At 47.0% G+C, this 17,765-nt stretch overlaps 1 protein-coding gene and 1 pseudogene across 2 annotated transcripts; both read left to right on the forward strand.

The window, feature by feature from the left end:
• Positions 1–3,441: 3,441 nt before the first annotated feature.
• Positions 3,442–16,021, forward strand: Prox2 (prospero homeobox 2). Of its 2 annotated transcripts, XM_041658301.1 has the most exons (4): positions 3,442–4,740; positions 9,630–9,740; positions 13,151–13,345; positions 14,409–16,021. In XM_041658301.1, the coding sequence occupies exons 1-4, from the start codon at positions 3,442–3,444 to the stop codon at positions 14,592–14,594; spliced, it is 1,791 nt and encodes a 596-aa protein (XP_041514235.1). In that variant the 3' UTR covers positions 14,595–16,021. The 2 variants fall into 2 exon arrangements, with proteins under 2 accessions (XP_041514235.1, XP_041514236.1); XM_041658302.1 differs by lacking the exon at positions 9,630–9,740 and having other exon boundaries at positions 3,442–4,188.
• Positions 10,497–12,342, forward strand: LOC121452273 (annotated as a pseudogene).
• Positions 16,022–17,765: the final 1,744 nt, after the last annotated feature.

A 17,765-nucleotide genomic window follows, 5' to 3' on the forward strand; every position in this document is an offset into this window, starting at 1 on the left:
CATTTTAGAAAATTAATGCCATGGCTATGTCACTGAGAAAACACCATCAATCAAAAGGGAGATTATAGCACCGCATAGATAGGAGATCTCACCCCTCCTCATTGCTTGATAAGGTGACTCTTGCCTGTATTCACACATTTAAAGTACAAATTACTATTTTAGGGGCTGGAGAGATGACTCAGTGGCTTGCTGCTCTTGTAGAGAACCAGAGTGCAGTTCTTAGCACCCCTATAAGGCAGCTCACAACTGCCTGTAACTCTAGCTCCAGGGGGTCTAAAGCCCTCTTCTGGCCTGTGCATCTACATGCACACACAGAGGAGCACATGCCTTCACACACACACAAAAGATAAATGTTAAAAAGATTTTTTCATATATACATTACAATACTCATGGTCAAATTGTCATATTATCACAGGAAGTTAAGGAACATTTCTTTCTTCAACAGGGACAAGTTGTAATGGTCTGTACTGTCCCTTTAAGAGACAAGTCCCTCCCTCTTTCCCCCTTCTGCCTCTCCCTGCTCTTCTCCCTTCTTCCATCTCCCCTTTCCCCTTCCCTTCCATAACCCACTAAATAAATATCCAACCTCACTCTGCATGGTGTGCTTATCCATCTGTCTTTCATCTGCCGCGGCTGCAGCTTATGGGACTGGTTGCCCAGCCAAGGTCTCTCATGTGCCACCATGCTCCCTGACTAGGACCCTCTGGCCCTTATGGCCCACAGGCCACCTGGGGGCTCTCGGCCTGGGACTGGCTGCCTTCGTGGCCCACAGTGGTCTCGACTCTGCTGCCCACAGCAGCCACTCGGGGAACAGTTTTATTTTATTTTAATTTATTACACATTTTATTTTAACCATTACACAAACCATTATTATTACAAATGTAACAATAATGAAGTTTTCAGTCTGCATTAATTTTCCAATTTTCCTTTTTAATTAAAAATATTTTTTGAGACAGGTCTCACTACGTAGCCTCCGGCTAACCTAGAACTCATTATAGAAATCAGGATAGCCTGAAACTCAAAGAGATCCACCTGCTTCTGTCTCCCACTTGCTAGGATGAAAGGCTTCAGCTACCACACCCAGATCTTTCTTTTAATAATTTACAAATGTCTTATTCAAAATGAGACTCTCCCCATTAATGTGACCCATGACCCTAACTTTATTAGCGGTGTATTCCCCCATGACATCACTGTACATACCACCACCCTCTGCTCCTTGACATGGGGAACTTGAGTGTCTCTACCTGGCATCTGGCAGCCTGGTAGAGACTGAAGCCGAGGGTAGATATCACCAGCAGGCTTACAAACCAACAAAAGAGGCAGCCTCAGATAAGAGTGGGCAGAAATAAGTCAGCTCTCCACTGCCAGGAGTGCATGTGTGTACACACGTGTGTGTGATTGAACCTGTACTCATCTGCTCTCCCTCATCTGTTAGAAGCCTCTAAGTAGACTCTGGGTGGACAGAACATTTCCGGGTGGCTCTCGTGAAAGCAGCTCCCTTCTTATCTCTTCTCCCAGTTCCTGCTTTCAGTGCTTTCTTCACGGGCAGAGTTCACACCCAGAAACAGCCTTCTGCGTCCCCTTCTAGACCAACAGGATCCCGGGAGCAGACCGCCAGTTGTTGTAGGAAGTTAGCAGACATTTTATCTGGGTTTGTTTGTTTGTTTTTTTTTTGAAGTCCTTTGACCTTGAAGAATCCTTGTATACAAGGATTCTTTGTTTTCTGTGATTTGTAGAATTGTTTTGCTGAAGGGATATTGTAGCCATCCCACACATTGGTCACAAGACACCTCAGGCATACCTGAGGCTCTTGCATTATTGTGTGTTGCAAATGTCACATAATAAGGACTAAAGCCTTGAGGGGGTGTGATGTTGTCCTTTAGTAAGCCGTGTAAATTAGCTTAGGGACCTTAGTATGAGGAAGTACTTTGTGTAACAATCAATAAATAGGCCTTTGTGAGGCTGTTGGGGTTCAGTCCAGCAGAAGAGGCTGGACCTTCCTGCTGCCACACAGGTCTTAAAAGTTCATCTTGGAGTGCCTTCTTCCTTCAGCCGCCCGGCCCCACACGGTGCGCCCCAACGGTTCGTCTTCAGCCCTTCCACTGCAAGGAGGCATGATCCGAGCAGGGGTTCCATAGTAGTTGTAGAATAGATAGTTAAGTTAAAAATGCACCTTCTGGGGCTGGAGAGATGGCTCAGAGGTTAAGAGCACTGGCTGCTCTTCCAGAGGTCCTGAGTTCAATTCCCAGCAAACACATGGTGGCTCACAGCCATCTATAATGAGACCTGGTGCTCTCTTCTGGCATGTAGGCACACATGGAAGGAATGTTGTATACATAATAAGTAAATAAATAAGCCTTTTTAAAAAATGCACCTTCTGGTCTCAAGGATGCAGGACAGCATTTCGGTCAAGCAGCAATGACTCAAACTTGTTTCAGATCAGAATCTTGGGTTCAGGTGCAGTAGCTCCCAATACTTGGGCACCGGAAGCAGCAGGATTTCAGGGTCAAGGGCAGCATATAGTGAGACACTGTCTCATACAAAACCAAACAAATCTAGGGATATGGCTCAGTTGGTAGTAATCCCAGCACTCAGGAGGTAGAGGCAAGAGGATCCGAAGTTCAGCATCACTCCCAGCTACACAGTAAGTTCAAGGCTAGCCTGGGCTACGGAAGACCCACCCGCCAGGGTCCTGTTTATTCTAACTGGACCAATGGACGTTGCTGTTTTAAATGAGAACCCAGGTAACACTGTTGCTCTCGTTCCTTCTGGATGTGACCAGGCTTGTTTTGACATCAGCCTGCCACTTCCTAGTTGTACCAGAGCCCAGAGAAGCTGGATAAGCTGTTCTGTTGGCCGCCATCATCAGCTGTTGTTTTGACACAGTCTCACTAATGTGGCTCTGGCATCCTGGAACTCATTATGTAGACCAGACTGGACTCCAGTTCACAGAGATCCATCTGCCTCTCCCTCATGAGAGCTGGAATTAAAGGTGCGCACCACCACATCCTACTGTCATTATTATTTATTTTTCTGCCCCGACAGATATTCCCCACCCCCAAGAGGTTCACTTTTGGAAGTTTCTCAAAGCAGTGCCCCAATGAATGTGGCCTGGGAGCTCACTGGAAATGCTCCCCGTTGCAGATTGGCTGCACTGAAATCTGGGCTTTATCAAGCTCCCAAGGCTATTCCTTTGTATATTCAAGTTTGAAAAGCATCGCTCCACGTTGTTTTCTTCCTGTCTTTCATTTCAGGAGTCTGTCCCGAAGGTTCCGTGGCCCTGGCCTTCCTGGACTCCCGAGGCAGCTGATTCCCACCCCTCTGAGTGTGAGGCAGTCACTTCAGCGGGTCCGTGCACCTCTGGCTGCTCACTTCAGCGGAATTCTCAAAGGCCCTGAGCTCCTTCAGGGCGCTCTGCACAAGCGTCCGGGGAGGCAGGCGATGGATGTACCTCCTGTTTTGCTTTCTCCTCAGTCACAGACCTGTTCCCACCTGGCAGAAACCTGCATGGAAGGCGAGAGAAGCCCACCCACAGTAGAGCTGGACAGAGACTCCTCTATTCCCAGTGGTCAGCTGACCAGCTCCAGGCTAACTGATTCGGACTGGTTTTGGAATGAGCACATCCAGGCAAAGAGGGCCAGAGTGGAGACTATTGTCCGTGGCATGTGTCTCTCTCCTAGTCCCTTGGTGTCGGGTAGTGCGCGAGCCAGGGAGCGCTCATGCTATCCAGAAAAGGCCCGGGAGCGGAAAAGAAAGCAGAGCCTTCCGATGCACCAGGGTCCCCTGAAATCAGTTCCTGTCTGGGATCGAGCATCCAAGAAGGGGGGGACCCGGGTAAAAGAGCAGCTCCATCTACTGAAACAACAGCTAAGACATCTACAGGAACATGTCCTACAGGTCGCTGAGCCCAGAGCACCTGCGCATGGCCCAGGAGGTACAGAGCAAAGAAGCCCCATGGGGGCAAAGCCGAGGAACAGTTCCCTGCCTAGCCCCCGGACCATGGAGAGCAAACCCCAGCCGAGTTCTAACAAGGACATCTGTGGAGCAGTAAAGCCCAGAATGGTTGAGGTACAACAGCAGGCGGAGGAGGCCATGCTCCGTCCTTCCGGACCACGGGCTTTAGTGGAGACGCTGAGGAAGGAACTAAGCAGGGCCATGTCCCAGGCTGTGGACTCTGTATTACAACAGGTGCTACTGGATCCACCAGACCACCTCTCCCAGCAAGAACCCAGCTGCCTGGGGCTAGCATCAGAGGGCAGAAGCCAGCCTTCACCTTCAGGGAGGAGTGCCTATCAGTCCCCACTTGCTATTGCCACCCTGCCTAGGAGGGTCCAGCCACAAGCTGGGGTGCCCTTGGGTAATTCATCACTGGCTACGCCTCTAGATTCTCCTATGTGTCCTGCCTCTCCGAGAACAGTCCCCAAACCGTATCAGAGTCCCCTGTCAAACTGTCCCTTGACAGCTGTGCCTTCCCACATCTGGGAAAACCAGATTCTTAGCCAGCTTCTGGGTCGTGGGCCCGACGGCCATTGGAGTGGCAGCCCTCCCCAGGACTCGTCCCCGGCCCAAAGCCGTGCCTCCCCGGAGTCTGCCCAGCAGCCTTGGGGGTTGAGCCAGCAGCAGCTCCCCCTGTCGTTCACCCCTGTCCACCTGGAAAGCCGGCCTCTCCTACCCTCTGTGAAGATGGAGCCTGGTGGGCTGCGCGGCATGGCTGACAGGATTCCTTTCTCGTCCATCCACGTATCCTTTACTGCTCATGGGTGCATCATGGTCACCGCCCAGAGAAACAGGAAAACCACAATTTGAGGAGGAAGTGGGGACAGATATCTATGTTATACATAGCTCTGTTTACCCAGTGTCTTTAAAAAACAAAAAACAAAACGAAACTGGGCCTCACTCTTTAGACCAGGCTGGCCTGGAACTCTCTATGTACTCCATCCAGCTGGGCTTGAGAGTCTTGGCAGTTCTCCGCTACTGCCTCTTAAGTGGTGGGATTTTAAGTATGAGCTTCCATGCCTGGCTTCTCAGGGTTTACTTAATATGCTTTTGGCCTTTCTTCCTCATGCCTCAAAGCCTATTAGTTTCATAAGCAAGTGGAAGCCGTATTCCAGGATTTAAATATGATTGGGAGGTTTGCTTTATGACCCAGCAGATTCTGCCATAACTGACTTGTTCCTTTGGGTCTGAAATGGTTTTGTTTGCTGGCTTATGAACTCAAGTGGGCTTCTAAAAATAAGAGAAATGCCCCCACGGAGGAAAGAACTCGATATAATTGGGCTACCAGCTGCCATTCTTCCAGGTGGAAAGGGTTAAAGGAAAAACCTCATCTGAGGCATGACCTCCGTTGACAAACCTCGTAGTCCCTAACACAGAAGGTCTGCAGAGTCCAGAGTGATGATAAACACATAAGGGACCAAGAACTAAGGCGTGAAAGGGTAGCTTCCCTCAGAGAATTGACCCCTCAGATGCAGCTGGAGGATGAGAAGCCCTCAGCTTAAGAGAGGGCTTTCCACTGGGTGGTGGGGGCACACACCTTTAATCCCAGCACTCGGGGCACAGGGGCAGACTGATTGGCTGATCCCTGAGTGTGAGGCCAGCCTCATCTACAGAGCGAATTCTAGGACAGCCAGGGCTACACAGAGAAACCGTGTCTTGGAGAGAGGAGGCGTGGGGGGCGATTGCAGCTATCAGAGACGGAAGACTGAGCATATGAGATAAGATTCCTACTCCTTGGGGAAGCCCAGGCCATCCGAGCTGGCCTGCAGCAATCTGGATCTTACTCTACTATAGACATGATTGTTAGGCAGAGCCTCCCTTCTTTTCTTTCTTTCTTTTTTTTTCTTTTTTCTTTTTTTCTTTTTTTGAAGACGCTCTTTCTCAGTGTTGTTCTAGCTGTTCTGGAACTCACTCTGTAGACCAGGCTTGCCTAGAAATCAGAGCTTCACCTGCTTCTGCCTCCAGAGTGCTGAGATTAAAGGTGTGAACCACCACTGCCCAAAGGGAAATTGTTAAAATTAGAAGAAAATGTAGCTTGAATAACTATTTGGCCCAAATTCTTAGGGCTGAAGAACCCCTTTCCCAGCAAGCATCCTGTAGAACTAGTGTGCCAGAGGGCATATTTTGGATGTCGCTTTTCTTAGCAAGCTGTGGGCAGGGAGCCTCTCACTGATTGCATGGAGCCCCGCCTTCAGGTTATTGTGTCTTAGGCCCTATGAATAGTCCTGTTTGCCTGGTGGCTTCAAGGCTTTAAACCGTGGGGACCAGCACCAGCCCTGTTCCTTAAGCGCTATGAGCGCCCCCTGCTGGGACGTAGTGGTAGAAACACCCTAGAACTCAGGCTTTCCTGGAAGGCAATGAAGCATTTTATTTTCCACCACTCCCTCTGTGGGCAATAAGAATATCCTTATCCAGACTGGAAATAGGAAATTCTACCTGTCTGTACCTTTGATATCACTGGCTTAAACTCCTTATTAAAGACCGTCCTTTAAAAATTTTTTTAAAAAAAATTTTGTTTTTTTGAGACAGGGTTTCTTCGTGTAGCCTTGGCTGTCCTGGAACTAGCTCTGTAGACCACGCTGACCTCAAATTCACAGAGAGTTGCCTGTCTCTGTCTTCTAAGTTCCGGCACTAAAGGTGTGTGCCACCACCACCTGGCCAAAGGCCCTCCTTAAGAAGACTCATTTGGGACTGGGTAGATGGCTCAGTGGGTAAAAGTGGTCACTTCTCAAGCATGAGGGCTTGCGCTGGAATGTTCAGTATCCACACGAAAAAGCCAGGCATGGCTGCACATGCCTGGAACCCGATGGCAGAGACAGGCGGGGCCTGCTTGAGAGCTTCTTAGTCAGCTAGCCTAGCTGAAACGGTGGGCTTCTGCTTCAATGAGAGATCTTCTCCCCCACAGAAGACAGCCCTCAATTCGCTAGTAATTTTAGGCTTGTCCCTGCCTGGTGCAAAGAGGATGAGATTTAGGTTTAGGGGCCTATCCTAAGACAGCCCTAGCCCCCTAGCCCAATCCCGGTTCCAGTGTCAGAGTACAGGAGATGTGTTTTTTTTTAAAATATTTATTTATTTATTTATTTATGATATATACAATATTCTGTCTGTGTGTATGTCTGCAGGCCAGAAGAGGGCGCCATGTGGTTGCCGGGAATTGAACTCAGGATCTTTGGAAGAGCAGGCAATGCTCTTAACCACTGAGCTATCTCTCCAGCCCAGGAGATGTGTTTGCAATGACCTGAGACTCCCAGGGAGCATCCTGCCACCTTTTCCTCCAATTATTTCCTTCCTTTGCTGCCTCTATGGGCCATGAAAGCTACACAGAGTAGGCTTCTTTAAAAGGGAGAAGTGTGTGTTACACCATGCTGGGCAGGGTGATAATGATTGGCAGAGCTTGAGGGTTTCCTCTGTGGCAGGTGGGCACACAAACATGCTCTCCATCACACCGTGCCCTCTAAAAGCTCTATTATCGGTTCAAATATTTTTGGTGGCACAACCAACTGGGGGCTATTTATACACTTTCTCCCACTCAGCCTCTGCTTCCACGTTAGCCCCGTTTATCTATATTTCATGTGTTTTCTCGTGCACGTATGTCTATATGAGGGTGCTAAATCCCCTGCAACTGGAGTTACAGTTGTGAGCTGCCACATGGGAAGTGGGAATTGAACTCAGGACCTCTGGAAGAGCAGCCAGGGCTGTTTAAGCACTGAGCCATCTCCCCAGACCCACATTAATCTTTTCTAAAATAACTGAAATTCTGAAATCAGAACTCCATTTGGCCCAGTGACTCACATTAGGGCTATGGCTGAGGATCAGGTATCTAAGAGGCAAGGCAGGAGCAAGGAGCAAACTAACTTGCCCAAGGTCCCAAAATAGGCAAACGAGGATGCAGGATTCACACCCAGTATCTAATGAGCGGCCAAACGCAAGTTTTAACCACTGTACATTTTAGAAAGAAGCCACCGGAGATGTCAGGTGACTTCCCCAGATCATACAGCTATAATAAGTGACCAAATCAGTAAACCAACTTAGGGTTTTGGGTTCCCAAATCTAGAATTATTTTCACAGCTTTTATAAACCAATGGGGCAGGGGGTGGGGTTTCCCACACAGCAGACTAGCTGCCTGGCCCATCTACATTCAGTGATTTGGTTTCTTTTGGTTAACTCGAGTTTTCTTACTGGGATTGCTGTCATACAGTTACAATTAAATGGAGGTGACACCCAAGGTTACTCGTGGAATGCTCCTTAGTAGCCTCAGGACTGTCCCTGCTAACTCTAGACATTCACGTGTGCTTAGGGCGGCATCACAGAACTCCCCCGATTGTTAGAGAAGCACATTCGTCTTCATGGGGAGGGGTGGCTTGAAGTGTCATTTTCCATACGTGTATCTGACTTAGTGCTGGCCATCCCCTTACCCCTTTAACATGGTTTCACTGAACAGCTACTGGGATGGGTGTGTGGAACCGAGGTAAGATCAAGCCCTTGCCCGCAGGGAGCTCACAGCCTCAGTGGGGAAGACAGCACTTGGAGTGAAAGTTCCAGTGAGTCTAAAATCGTAATAGAGGTTTGTGCAGGGCCTGTGAGTCCTGGCTGAGCAAGGCCTAATTCTGTAAGGAAAGCTACCATAGGACACCGAGCTTCTGAGCTGCAGTTTAGCAGACAATGGGAAGTTCTGCCAGGTGCCAGGAGGGGCACAGATGTAGCTCAGGACAAGACTTCTCTACAGAGCAAGAGCTTTGTGGGATCTGATACTCTGCCTGGCTAGTCAGGAGACCACTGAGGCGGCCCCTCTCTTACTCTATAGGAAACTGAGGTAGAATGAAAGGAAGTCCCTACCCGAGGCTCCCAAGGGCTCTGTCTGTGGCAGAGCTGTCTCTCCCACCCTGTTCTGAAAAAGCACACAGGATACAGGATGCTGTACTGGCGCCAAGCAAGCCATGAGGTGTGACTTTCACACACCAAGATGCTTGAATATTGTGCAATTTGATGCAGACGACTTCCAGCTTATCTGATCTATTTCCAGAAAAGAAAAATATGGCAAAATCCCCATTCAGTCAAAATAAATAAATAAAACTAAAGCAGAAACCACAAAGAACAGGCAATCATTTCTCAGAAAATCTGACACAATTATTTGATAAACTGGTTTAATATTATTAATTTTTAATTTGGAGTCAGGCTGGGTGACCTTGAACTTCTGGTCCTCCTGCCTCCACCTCCCAATTTCTGGGATTCCAATCGCACACCTATAACTTCATGATTTTGTCGTAACAAAATCCACTTAGACTGGGTCACTTGCCCTTTGTTGCCTCTCCATCCAAAATGCTGTCATCTCTTAGAGGCCAGCACTGGCTTGGCTCTGCAGGTAGGTTCAGGACAACCTTCTGGTAGTTTTAGTGGAAGGGCTGAGGCTGCCCCCACATCACCACTCTGCTTTCTGCCACAAAGGCTGCTTTCCCTGGGTAGATGGAGAATCCCTGCTTCCACAGTTCCGTGTCACTCTGTGGGGCTGGTGCTTCCCACATGACTTACAGAAAGTCTGGTGAGTTTTACAAGTGTCCCCCATGCTTGTGGAAGTGCCATCAGCCCAGATTGTAAGCTGGTGCTTTAAGATGTTCTTGTCCTTGACACCAAAGCACATCCAGGAAGGCCTGAGCCCTGGTCACTTGAAGAAGGCCAAACTCATGTTTTTCTTCACACGGTACCCCAGTTCCAGCCTTCTGAAAGCGTATTTCCCTGATGTCCAGGTAAAGTCACACACTGTTTCAGCCTCTGTGTAACTCTCCAGCTGCTGTGTTTTGCCCAGTGTGAGGCAGGTCCTAGGTCTTCACTGCCCTTCCTTCGTGTGATTGATGGAACTGGTGCAATTTCCAGTTCTGAGACTGTCTGGAGAAAAACACGGATCTCCTTATACTACAAAAAGGTGCGTTTCAGAATGTTTAGGCCTTTGAGCAGTAGATAATCCCAGAAGTGCACGGTTAGTTTAAGTATGGGAGGAAAATGATAGTATTGGGTGGACTCTTTGGTGGGGACCTTATCAAAAATAATAAATGGGGCTGAAGATATGGTTCAGTGGTTAAGACCACTTGCTGCCCCTGGAGTGGATCCAGATTTGGTCCCTGGCACCCACATGGCAGCTCACTGCCATCTCTAATTCCATTCTAATTCATGAGATCTGATGCCCTCTTCTGGCCTCTGCAGGCACTACAAGCATATGGTGCATATACATATATGTAGTCAAAACACTCATACACATAAATATTTTTTTAATGGGGGTTGAACCCAGGGCCTTGGGCATGGCAGGTAAGAGCTCTATCACTGGGCTATAGCCCAAGCCCAAATCTTTTTTTTTCTTTTAAAGAAAAAGAATGTAGTTTAAGGAACCGAGAAAGGGACATTAACTAATGCTGACATTAGAATCAACTCTGTGCTAAAATGCTCTGTGGTGTGAGAGGCCCGGAGTGCAATCTGCCAGGCTCTGTTTTCACCGATCAGTTCTAAGCATGAAGTGCAGTTCAGTTTCCACTAGTGGTGCTGCCTCTCTACATAGAAGTTAAGATCCCTGGACCTCAATAAACCAGGCCTTCATACCCCTCAAACCAACAGAGAACAACCTTTGGAAAGCCGAGTACAAACAAACCTACAACTGAAAGAAAAGTCTCAATATTTGGTAAAAGGACTAGCAGACACGGGTCCAGGATCGCCAACTTGGTATATTTTCCAGTTCTGGAAAAAAAAAATTAAGAATCCAAGACTACTTAATGGTAAAGCATCATTCAGAAATGTATTTGACAGCTGAGTTTCTTAGAGAAAATGGATATATATATCTCGTATCCATGAAGTCTCTACAAGTCTTATCAATGAAAGGTCTCCCAAAGAGCTTTGCCTTTCTTTATGGCTTCCTGTGTCCAACATATGAACTTCCTGATACAAAATTTGAAGAGGTCCCAAGAATTTTTAAAGACCTTGGGTATCCCTTTGCACTGTCCAAAAACTTCATGTGTACAGTGGGAGCCCCTCATACCTGGCCTCACACTGTGGCAGTCTTGGTGTGGCTGACAGACCACATCAAGGCTCATACTGCCATGAAAGGAAGCGCACCTTTATTTGATGACAGGCAGCCGTGGGGAGAAGAAACTGAAGATGGAATTCTACATAATGAGTTGGCTTTGGACTACACCCCAAGATGCTCTGAGGGTTTCATGACCAGTGCTGACAGCTTTGAAGAGAAGAATGCAGAGCTGCAGTCGAAGCTGAAGGATTCATTTAAGGTCGATGCATCCAAGCTGGAGTCGTCAGCAGCAGAAAACAAAGCAGTAAACGAGCAGATTACAAGACTGGAGCAACGAAGAGAAAAAGAACCGAATCATCTGATATCACTGAAGAAACTGAAAACTTCTTTGCAAGGATATGCTCAAAAGCATAAAGCATACATGAGCGGTTTGGAATTGCATTCATCCATTCTAGACCAGAAATTGAGTGGTCTTGATAAAGAAACTGATAGAGAATAACTAGAATGTAAAACAATAAGACAGATACAGAATAAGTTCACCTACAGAATATTATTGATAACCAGAAGTACTCAGTTGCAGACACTGAGAGAATAAATCATGAAAAAAAATGAATTGCTGCAGACCATGGGATTGCCGTAACCAGAGACCTGGAGGCTGAACAACAAACGTGGACGGAGGTGAAGGGGCGACTGGAGCACAGCTAGCAGAGTACCACAAGTCGGCTACAACAGGAAAGCTTATTCCCATAGTGCTGACAATTTCAAAGGTTATGACTTCAATCCTGAAGTTGGTGGCAAATGCCTTGTTAAATACAGGGCTCAGTATATGTACCTCTCAAAGAGCTCCTGAATGAAAGAGAGGAAGAAGTGAACAGAGCTCCAATTAAAAAGATCGGCCTGGAGGATGCTTTAGAACAACCAAACACCATGAAGACAGAGCACACGTGTGAGGTGCAAAGGCTGGACGACCTTTACCAGCAAAAAGCTCAGGGGCTGAGGAAGAAGATGAGAAGTGTGCCAGCGAGCTTGAATTCCTGGAGAAACACCAGTGAACGAGGGCCTCGGGGAAGCCATGGATGCGTTACAGGCTGTCCAGGTGGAATACCAACAAAAGTTGTACTACTCTCAACTGAAGAAAGGAGAAAAGAAATAACTTACAGCATCTTTTCGAGATGATTGCTACACATGTAGGGTCCTTAGAAAAACATCTGGAAGAATGGATTGCTAAGTTGATGGAGAATATGAAAAATGCATGTCTGAAGATCTCTTGGAAAATATCAGAGATCACAGAGAAGTTTAAGAGTAACGCTGTTCTATTTAAGGCTCCTGGTGAATGAGTATAAACTAATGGTGGCTGTCTTGTATCTGTCAGACATAACATTAGCTGAAAATATTTATATCCCAAAATTATGGTAACTTGGTAGGTTAACTTTTTAGGTATAACAAACTAGTTAATAAAGTACATTAGTAAAAGATGAATAAAGCACAGTAAAGAAATGGGTAAAATGTAAGGAGCTTGGGATATAGCTCAGTGGTACAGGACATGCCTAGGATGCATAAAGACATGGGTTTGACCCCCACTCAAAATACATATAAGACACCAAACTTACAACCAGACGGCTGTGTCTCAAACCCAAGTGGAAGCACATACAGATCAAGTGTGCCGGTGAGGTAAATCAAACTGCATGTTGGAACCAACCCCTGCCTGTGCCCACAGGGGGTTTCTGAGATCCACTACTCTAAGTTGTGGGGTAAGGGCTCTTATCTCAGTCATGAAATCCCTCCAGTAGATACTGAATCATATCTGTTCTACAGCTCCAGGAGTCAGGAAACTGCTCCCTGAGCCATACCCTTACCATCCCCCTTGGCCCCTTCCTCCTCCTGTTTCTGGGACCCAACCCAAAGTCTTGCTTAGATATATGGACAAAAGCCTAAAGGTCTAGCACAAAAACTCTATTTTCTAGTGAGGGTAGGAGTTTTGAAACTGCACAGGGTTGGCCAGCACCTGTGGCTCCTTTTCCTGAAGTAAAACGGTTGGTGGTTGAAGCCATTCACATTGATCCCAGGTTGAACTGGACACTGACAGTTGTGACCGCGAGCACCCCATGGCAAATGTCTGACTTGATGAACCCCTTGTTCACACAGTTCAACCGCTGCATCACCTCCCAGATGATCAAGTGGTTCAGCAACTTCCGTGAGTTTTATTACATCCAAATGGAAAAGTACGCACGGCAAGCAATCTCAGATGGTGTCACAAACCCCAAAATGCTGGCGGTTCTCCGTGATTCAGAGACTTTTCGAGTTCTCAATACACACTATAACAAGGGGAATGACTTTGAGGTAAGTCGATGCACTGGGTCCCCTGAGATCTGTTTTCTCTGAATGGTTGGCTCTCTAAGAACGTCCCTTCTAGGTCAAATGCTGGGCTCTGCTGTAGCATCTACTTCTTGCTAGCTTTTCTGACAATTTCTGCTCTTACTAACACGTGGTTCTTGTATTTTCTCAGTTCTGTATGTGTGTCAAATGCAAATTCCTTCTGGATGTAACAAGGCTGAAGAATTCTCAAATTCTCGGGGCCTCCGTGAAGGTGCACAATGGTGCCTTAGAGCCTAAGTGGCGAGTGCCATGGGTAGCTGTTTGGCTGCTCTCTTCCTCTCCAGGGGCCCAGTGTGTCTGGTCACAGGCTGCATTGCTTTCTTCTTGCTTTTCTCACTGTGATCACAGGAGTTTATTGATCCCTTCAAGAGTGTAAGGTCTGCTGGTTTCCACAGCCAGAACATGTTGGAAACTGAAGGCTATCTATAGAAGAGGAAAGGGTTAGAGACAGCGTGAGGTGGGCAGCATGGCTCTACCCTGCCGTGTGGGGATGGTCATTTGGTAGGCATTGGCAGCAATTTCCTAACCAAGCTGCATCTGAAAGGCCTGTGGGACATCCTGTCACCTATGGTGCTGATTTGGGTGAAGGTCCTGGTCCAGCCCCTTCCAATGGCTTTGGAAACAGGGATTTAAGTCCTTGGGATCTGAGCCCTACAGGATGGAGGGTGAGGCATGACAGTCATAAACTTGAGGGCCCACCTTCTCACAACAGGTCTAGGGAAAAGAATGTTACTACCTCTTATTTCCCTTCATGTCATTTCCCACTTAGTTACGAAAACATGCCTAATCGGTGGAACCAGTAACTCCTATAAGTCTCTGATACTTGCTCCCAAGACTGCTTCCCTGGATGGTCATCTAAGTTCTGGGTTTCACTAGGGAACAGGGCAGTCCTGGGCTGCAGAACCTGGGGTGGCAGAGCAGGAATACTCTAAGCCAGCAACAGGCATCACTGCCAGAGGGCTCGCCATGGTGCCAGCTCTTCCAGCCTCAATTCTTCCTTTTCTTGGGGGTGTCTTTGGGGATGCAGGTCCCAGACTGCTTCTTGGAAATTGCCACCTTGACATTACAGGAGTTCTTCAGGGCTGTCTCCACAGGGAAAGATTCAGATCCTTCCTGGAAGAAACCCATTTACAAAATTATTTCAAAACTGGACAGTGACATCCCAGAGATACTCAAGTCTTCCAACTATGCCCAGGAACTGTTTCGAAGTTAAGATTAAAAAAATGAGGTCAAGTACAATGTCTTGTAAGGAGGGTGGAGGCAGGAGGATCAGGAATTGGACAGCCTTGGTTACACAGACAGATGATCAAACAAAATGAGAAGACTGGCCCAGGATGGCCCAAGGGTTGTCATAAATGCCAAGCTGTAGTCATGTAAGAGGGCACAAGAGGACACCTCCCATGGGTACAATTGCCATTTTGAATACTTGTTTCCTTGTCCAGAATCATCCAAGACTTAACCTTAACCATAGTGTATCCACTGAGACTATCAGTGTGTTGTGCCATTATCATCAAGTGCTGGGACACGGGTCATCCTGGTATTTCTGCAGCTCTACAAAGAGATTCAGAGCCAGGCGGTGGTGACACACATCTTTAATCTCATCACTCAGGAGGCAGAGGCAGGTGGATCTCTGAGTTTGGAGAAAGCCTGGTCTACAGAGGGAGTTCCAGGATAGCCAGGGTTACTCAGAAAAGCCCTGTTCAAAAAAAAAAAAACATATAAACAAAAACAAAACAAGAAATTTTGAACTGTGGATAACTCATTGATCCTTATGCCAGGAAACTGATTGGTCAGGAGTGTGAGGAATCAATGCTATGTAAACTGGACTTGCGCTGGGCAATTCATGCTGTCTCTCAGGAAGAAGTCATACCAACAGGGCACGTGCAGAGTGACATTTTCATCTGACAACTTTGGCACTCAGGAGTGCTTGCTTCATCATCCAAGACTTTCCCTGATGATGTCGGCAAACCCAGCACAGGCTTCCTAAGGGACCGTGGCATTGCTGCCTTTTGCATCTGTCTGCTGGGAAAGTAGGTCCTCAGAAAATCCTAACAGTCCTACTTGACCTATGCAACAAGATCCCGGGCTGCCTATGCAGACAAAAGCCGGAACTTCATGATGAGAAAGCCAGAGATCATCTGGTACACCTGTTTAACTCGTGGAGGAAACTGAGGCTAACACAGGCTGCACAGGGCCTCATAGGCCATAAATGGTATGGTTTGGACAAATGCAGAAATGGAGATTTTCCTACTCCAAAGTGGTTACAGTCCATGACAGAACTCACACGCATGAACAAATGACGTCCATTTTTTCCCTTAGGCACCTGTAAAGCTGAACGACTGTGTCATCTAGTCAGAATCAAGCTCTTACGCACTGCTGGAGTGGGCAGGCGGGCATGCTTCAGCTTTCATAGTGATGAATAAGGGGCAGCTGTGCCCACAGGGGCTCCCTTCCCCGCCATCAACACAGAACACACTCCTCATGTAGCTGCTCTGCCTTCATGACTTTACGGGTGTCGTGTTGGCTATCGCTAGACATGTTAGAACGCACCAGCATCAACAATGACTTTCCCCTGAATTTCCTGTTCAAATAGTGGAGAGAATAAACAAACCACACTTAACCAAAATTAATCCTTATAGATTACTGGTGTTTTGGGTGTTTTACTGGATATTGAACCTAGGGCCTCCTTCCCTCTTGCTAAGCATATGGTCTATCATTGAACTTCACTCTTTTGAGACAGGGTCTATGTAGTCCTAACTGTCCTTGACCTCCCAGAGATCTGCCTGCCTCTGCCTCCAAAGTGCTGGGATTAACAGTGTGCACCTCCACAGGAGGCAAGTCTCATTTTAAATGCCCCTCAATACATCTAACTATACACAACCACTGCTCTAGTTTATTGCTGCTTTCGCAAGGCTCCCTTTGATCAAAATCGGAATTTTCCAAAGCTGTTTTGAACATCAGCAAGCACTGAGTAGTCTGTGCAAGGGCACCAGTTGTTTGGAAACAGAATGACTCTCTCTCTCTAGAATGATATTACATCTATTCAAACATTAATAGGAAACAATCCAAGTCTATATATTTGTCCCTTGTCCCAAACCTGAACTTCATTAGTCTGTTTTTAAAGCTTGAGTCAAGCCATCTCCAGGGCAGTGAACTTTATCCTGAATACTAATTAGATGAAAACACACCAGCTCAAATTGAAAACGTTTGTGTACCGCAGTCATGCCAGAAAGCACTCTAACCACTGAGTTCGACACAGAAGAATGTATAAATATGTGTGCTCTGCCAGCCGAGAAACTCTTACTCCAGTTTTCTGTTCCTATCAAGTATGTTTATGTCAGTGTTGGGAGCTGAGGGTGAGTGTGAGCTGAGCCAGCTATTATGTTCTTTCATCAGTCAGAACACTGCCAAAGGTGTGGTCATCTTTTCCACTAAGGTGTATGTGGGTGCTTATCTCTCCCCAACCAGACATACTCAGGATCTGGTCAAGTACTGCATAATGCCAGAACCCTTCGATGGCAGACAACAGGCATGGGCTGTGGGGTGTGCTCAATCATCTATCAAAAGCAGGTAGTTCAGTGACGTTCTACAGGGTAACAGTTACATTAGGAACTTAGTTTATGCTGAGCCAAGTCTATGTAGCCTTGGTTGGCCTAGAATAAGTCATATAGAACAAGCTGGCTTTAAATGAGCAAGTGTTTTCCTGCCTCTCTGGGGCTTATAGGCATGCACCACCCTGCCTGACGTAAGAGCCTTTATTTCAAACATTTTTAAAAACAATCTTTTTTTTTATTTTACATACCAATCCCTGTTCCCTCTCCCTCCCCTCCTCCCACTCACACCACCTTCCCCACACCCTCCTCCCCCGTTTCTTAGAGAGGGTGAGGCCGCCCATGGGGAGTCAATAAAGTCTGTCACATCACTTCTCCATATCTAGGCTGAGCAAGTTCATGCACTAGGGATAAATACTGGTTCCATGGCCAGTGGCCCCACAAACTGCCCAAGCCACACCAACTATCACCCACAAACATTTTCATATAAAAACTCCAGACCAGACTCAAACAGTAGGAAGCCAAAAACACCTCCTGGGCATATAAGTGCCTGAATCATATTTATTGTTCACCAAAGCAAGGCCAAAACATAAATGGCAGAGATAAAACATATTCTTTAATGAAGTTGTATACCCTGGCTTTAATATGGCCATGCTTTTTCAAGTAAGGGTCTTATTGTGTAGCCCTGGCTGTCCTGGAACTCACTATTTAGATTAGGATGCCTCCCAAGTGCTGGAATTAAAAGTGTACATTGGAGGTTCATTTTCTAAATAGTCTCAGGGATAAAGATACAGTTCAGTTGAGGAGTGCTTGTCCAGCATGCACAAGGCCCT

Source organism: Microtus oregoni, unplaced genomic scaffold (genome assembly GCF_018167655.1).
Source record: "Microtus oregoni isolate MIOR12 unplaced genomic scaffold, Mior012 000009F_ref0000495, whole genome shotgun sequence".
Lineage (NCBI taxonomy): Eukaryota > Metazoa > Chordata > Mammalia > Rodentia > Cricetidae > Microtus > Microtus oregoni.

Coding starts and splice junctions, on each gene's coding strand:
- Prox2 (XM_041658301.1), top strand. CDS start 3,442: ATGGATGTACCTCCTGTTTTGCTTTCTCCTCAGTCACAGACCTGTTCC. Junction 9,741..13,150: donor CGTATTTCCCTGATGTCCAG/GTAAAGTCACAC, acceptor TTGTTCACACAG/TTCAACCGCTGCATCACCTC. Junction 13,346..14,408: donor ACAAGGGGAATGACTTTGAG/GTAAGTCGATGC, acceptor TTGGGGATGCAG/GTCCCAGACTGCTTCTTGGA.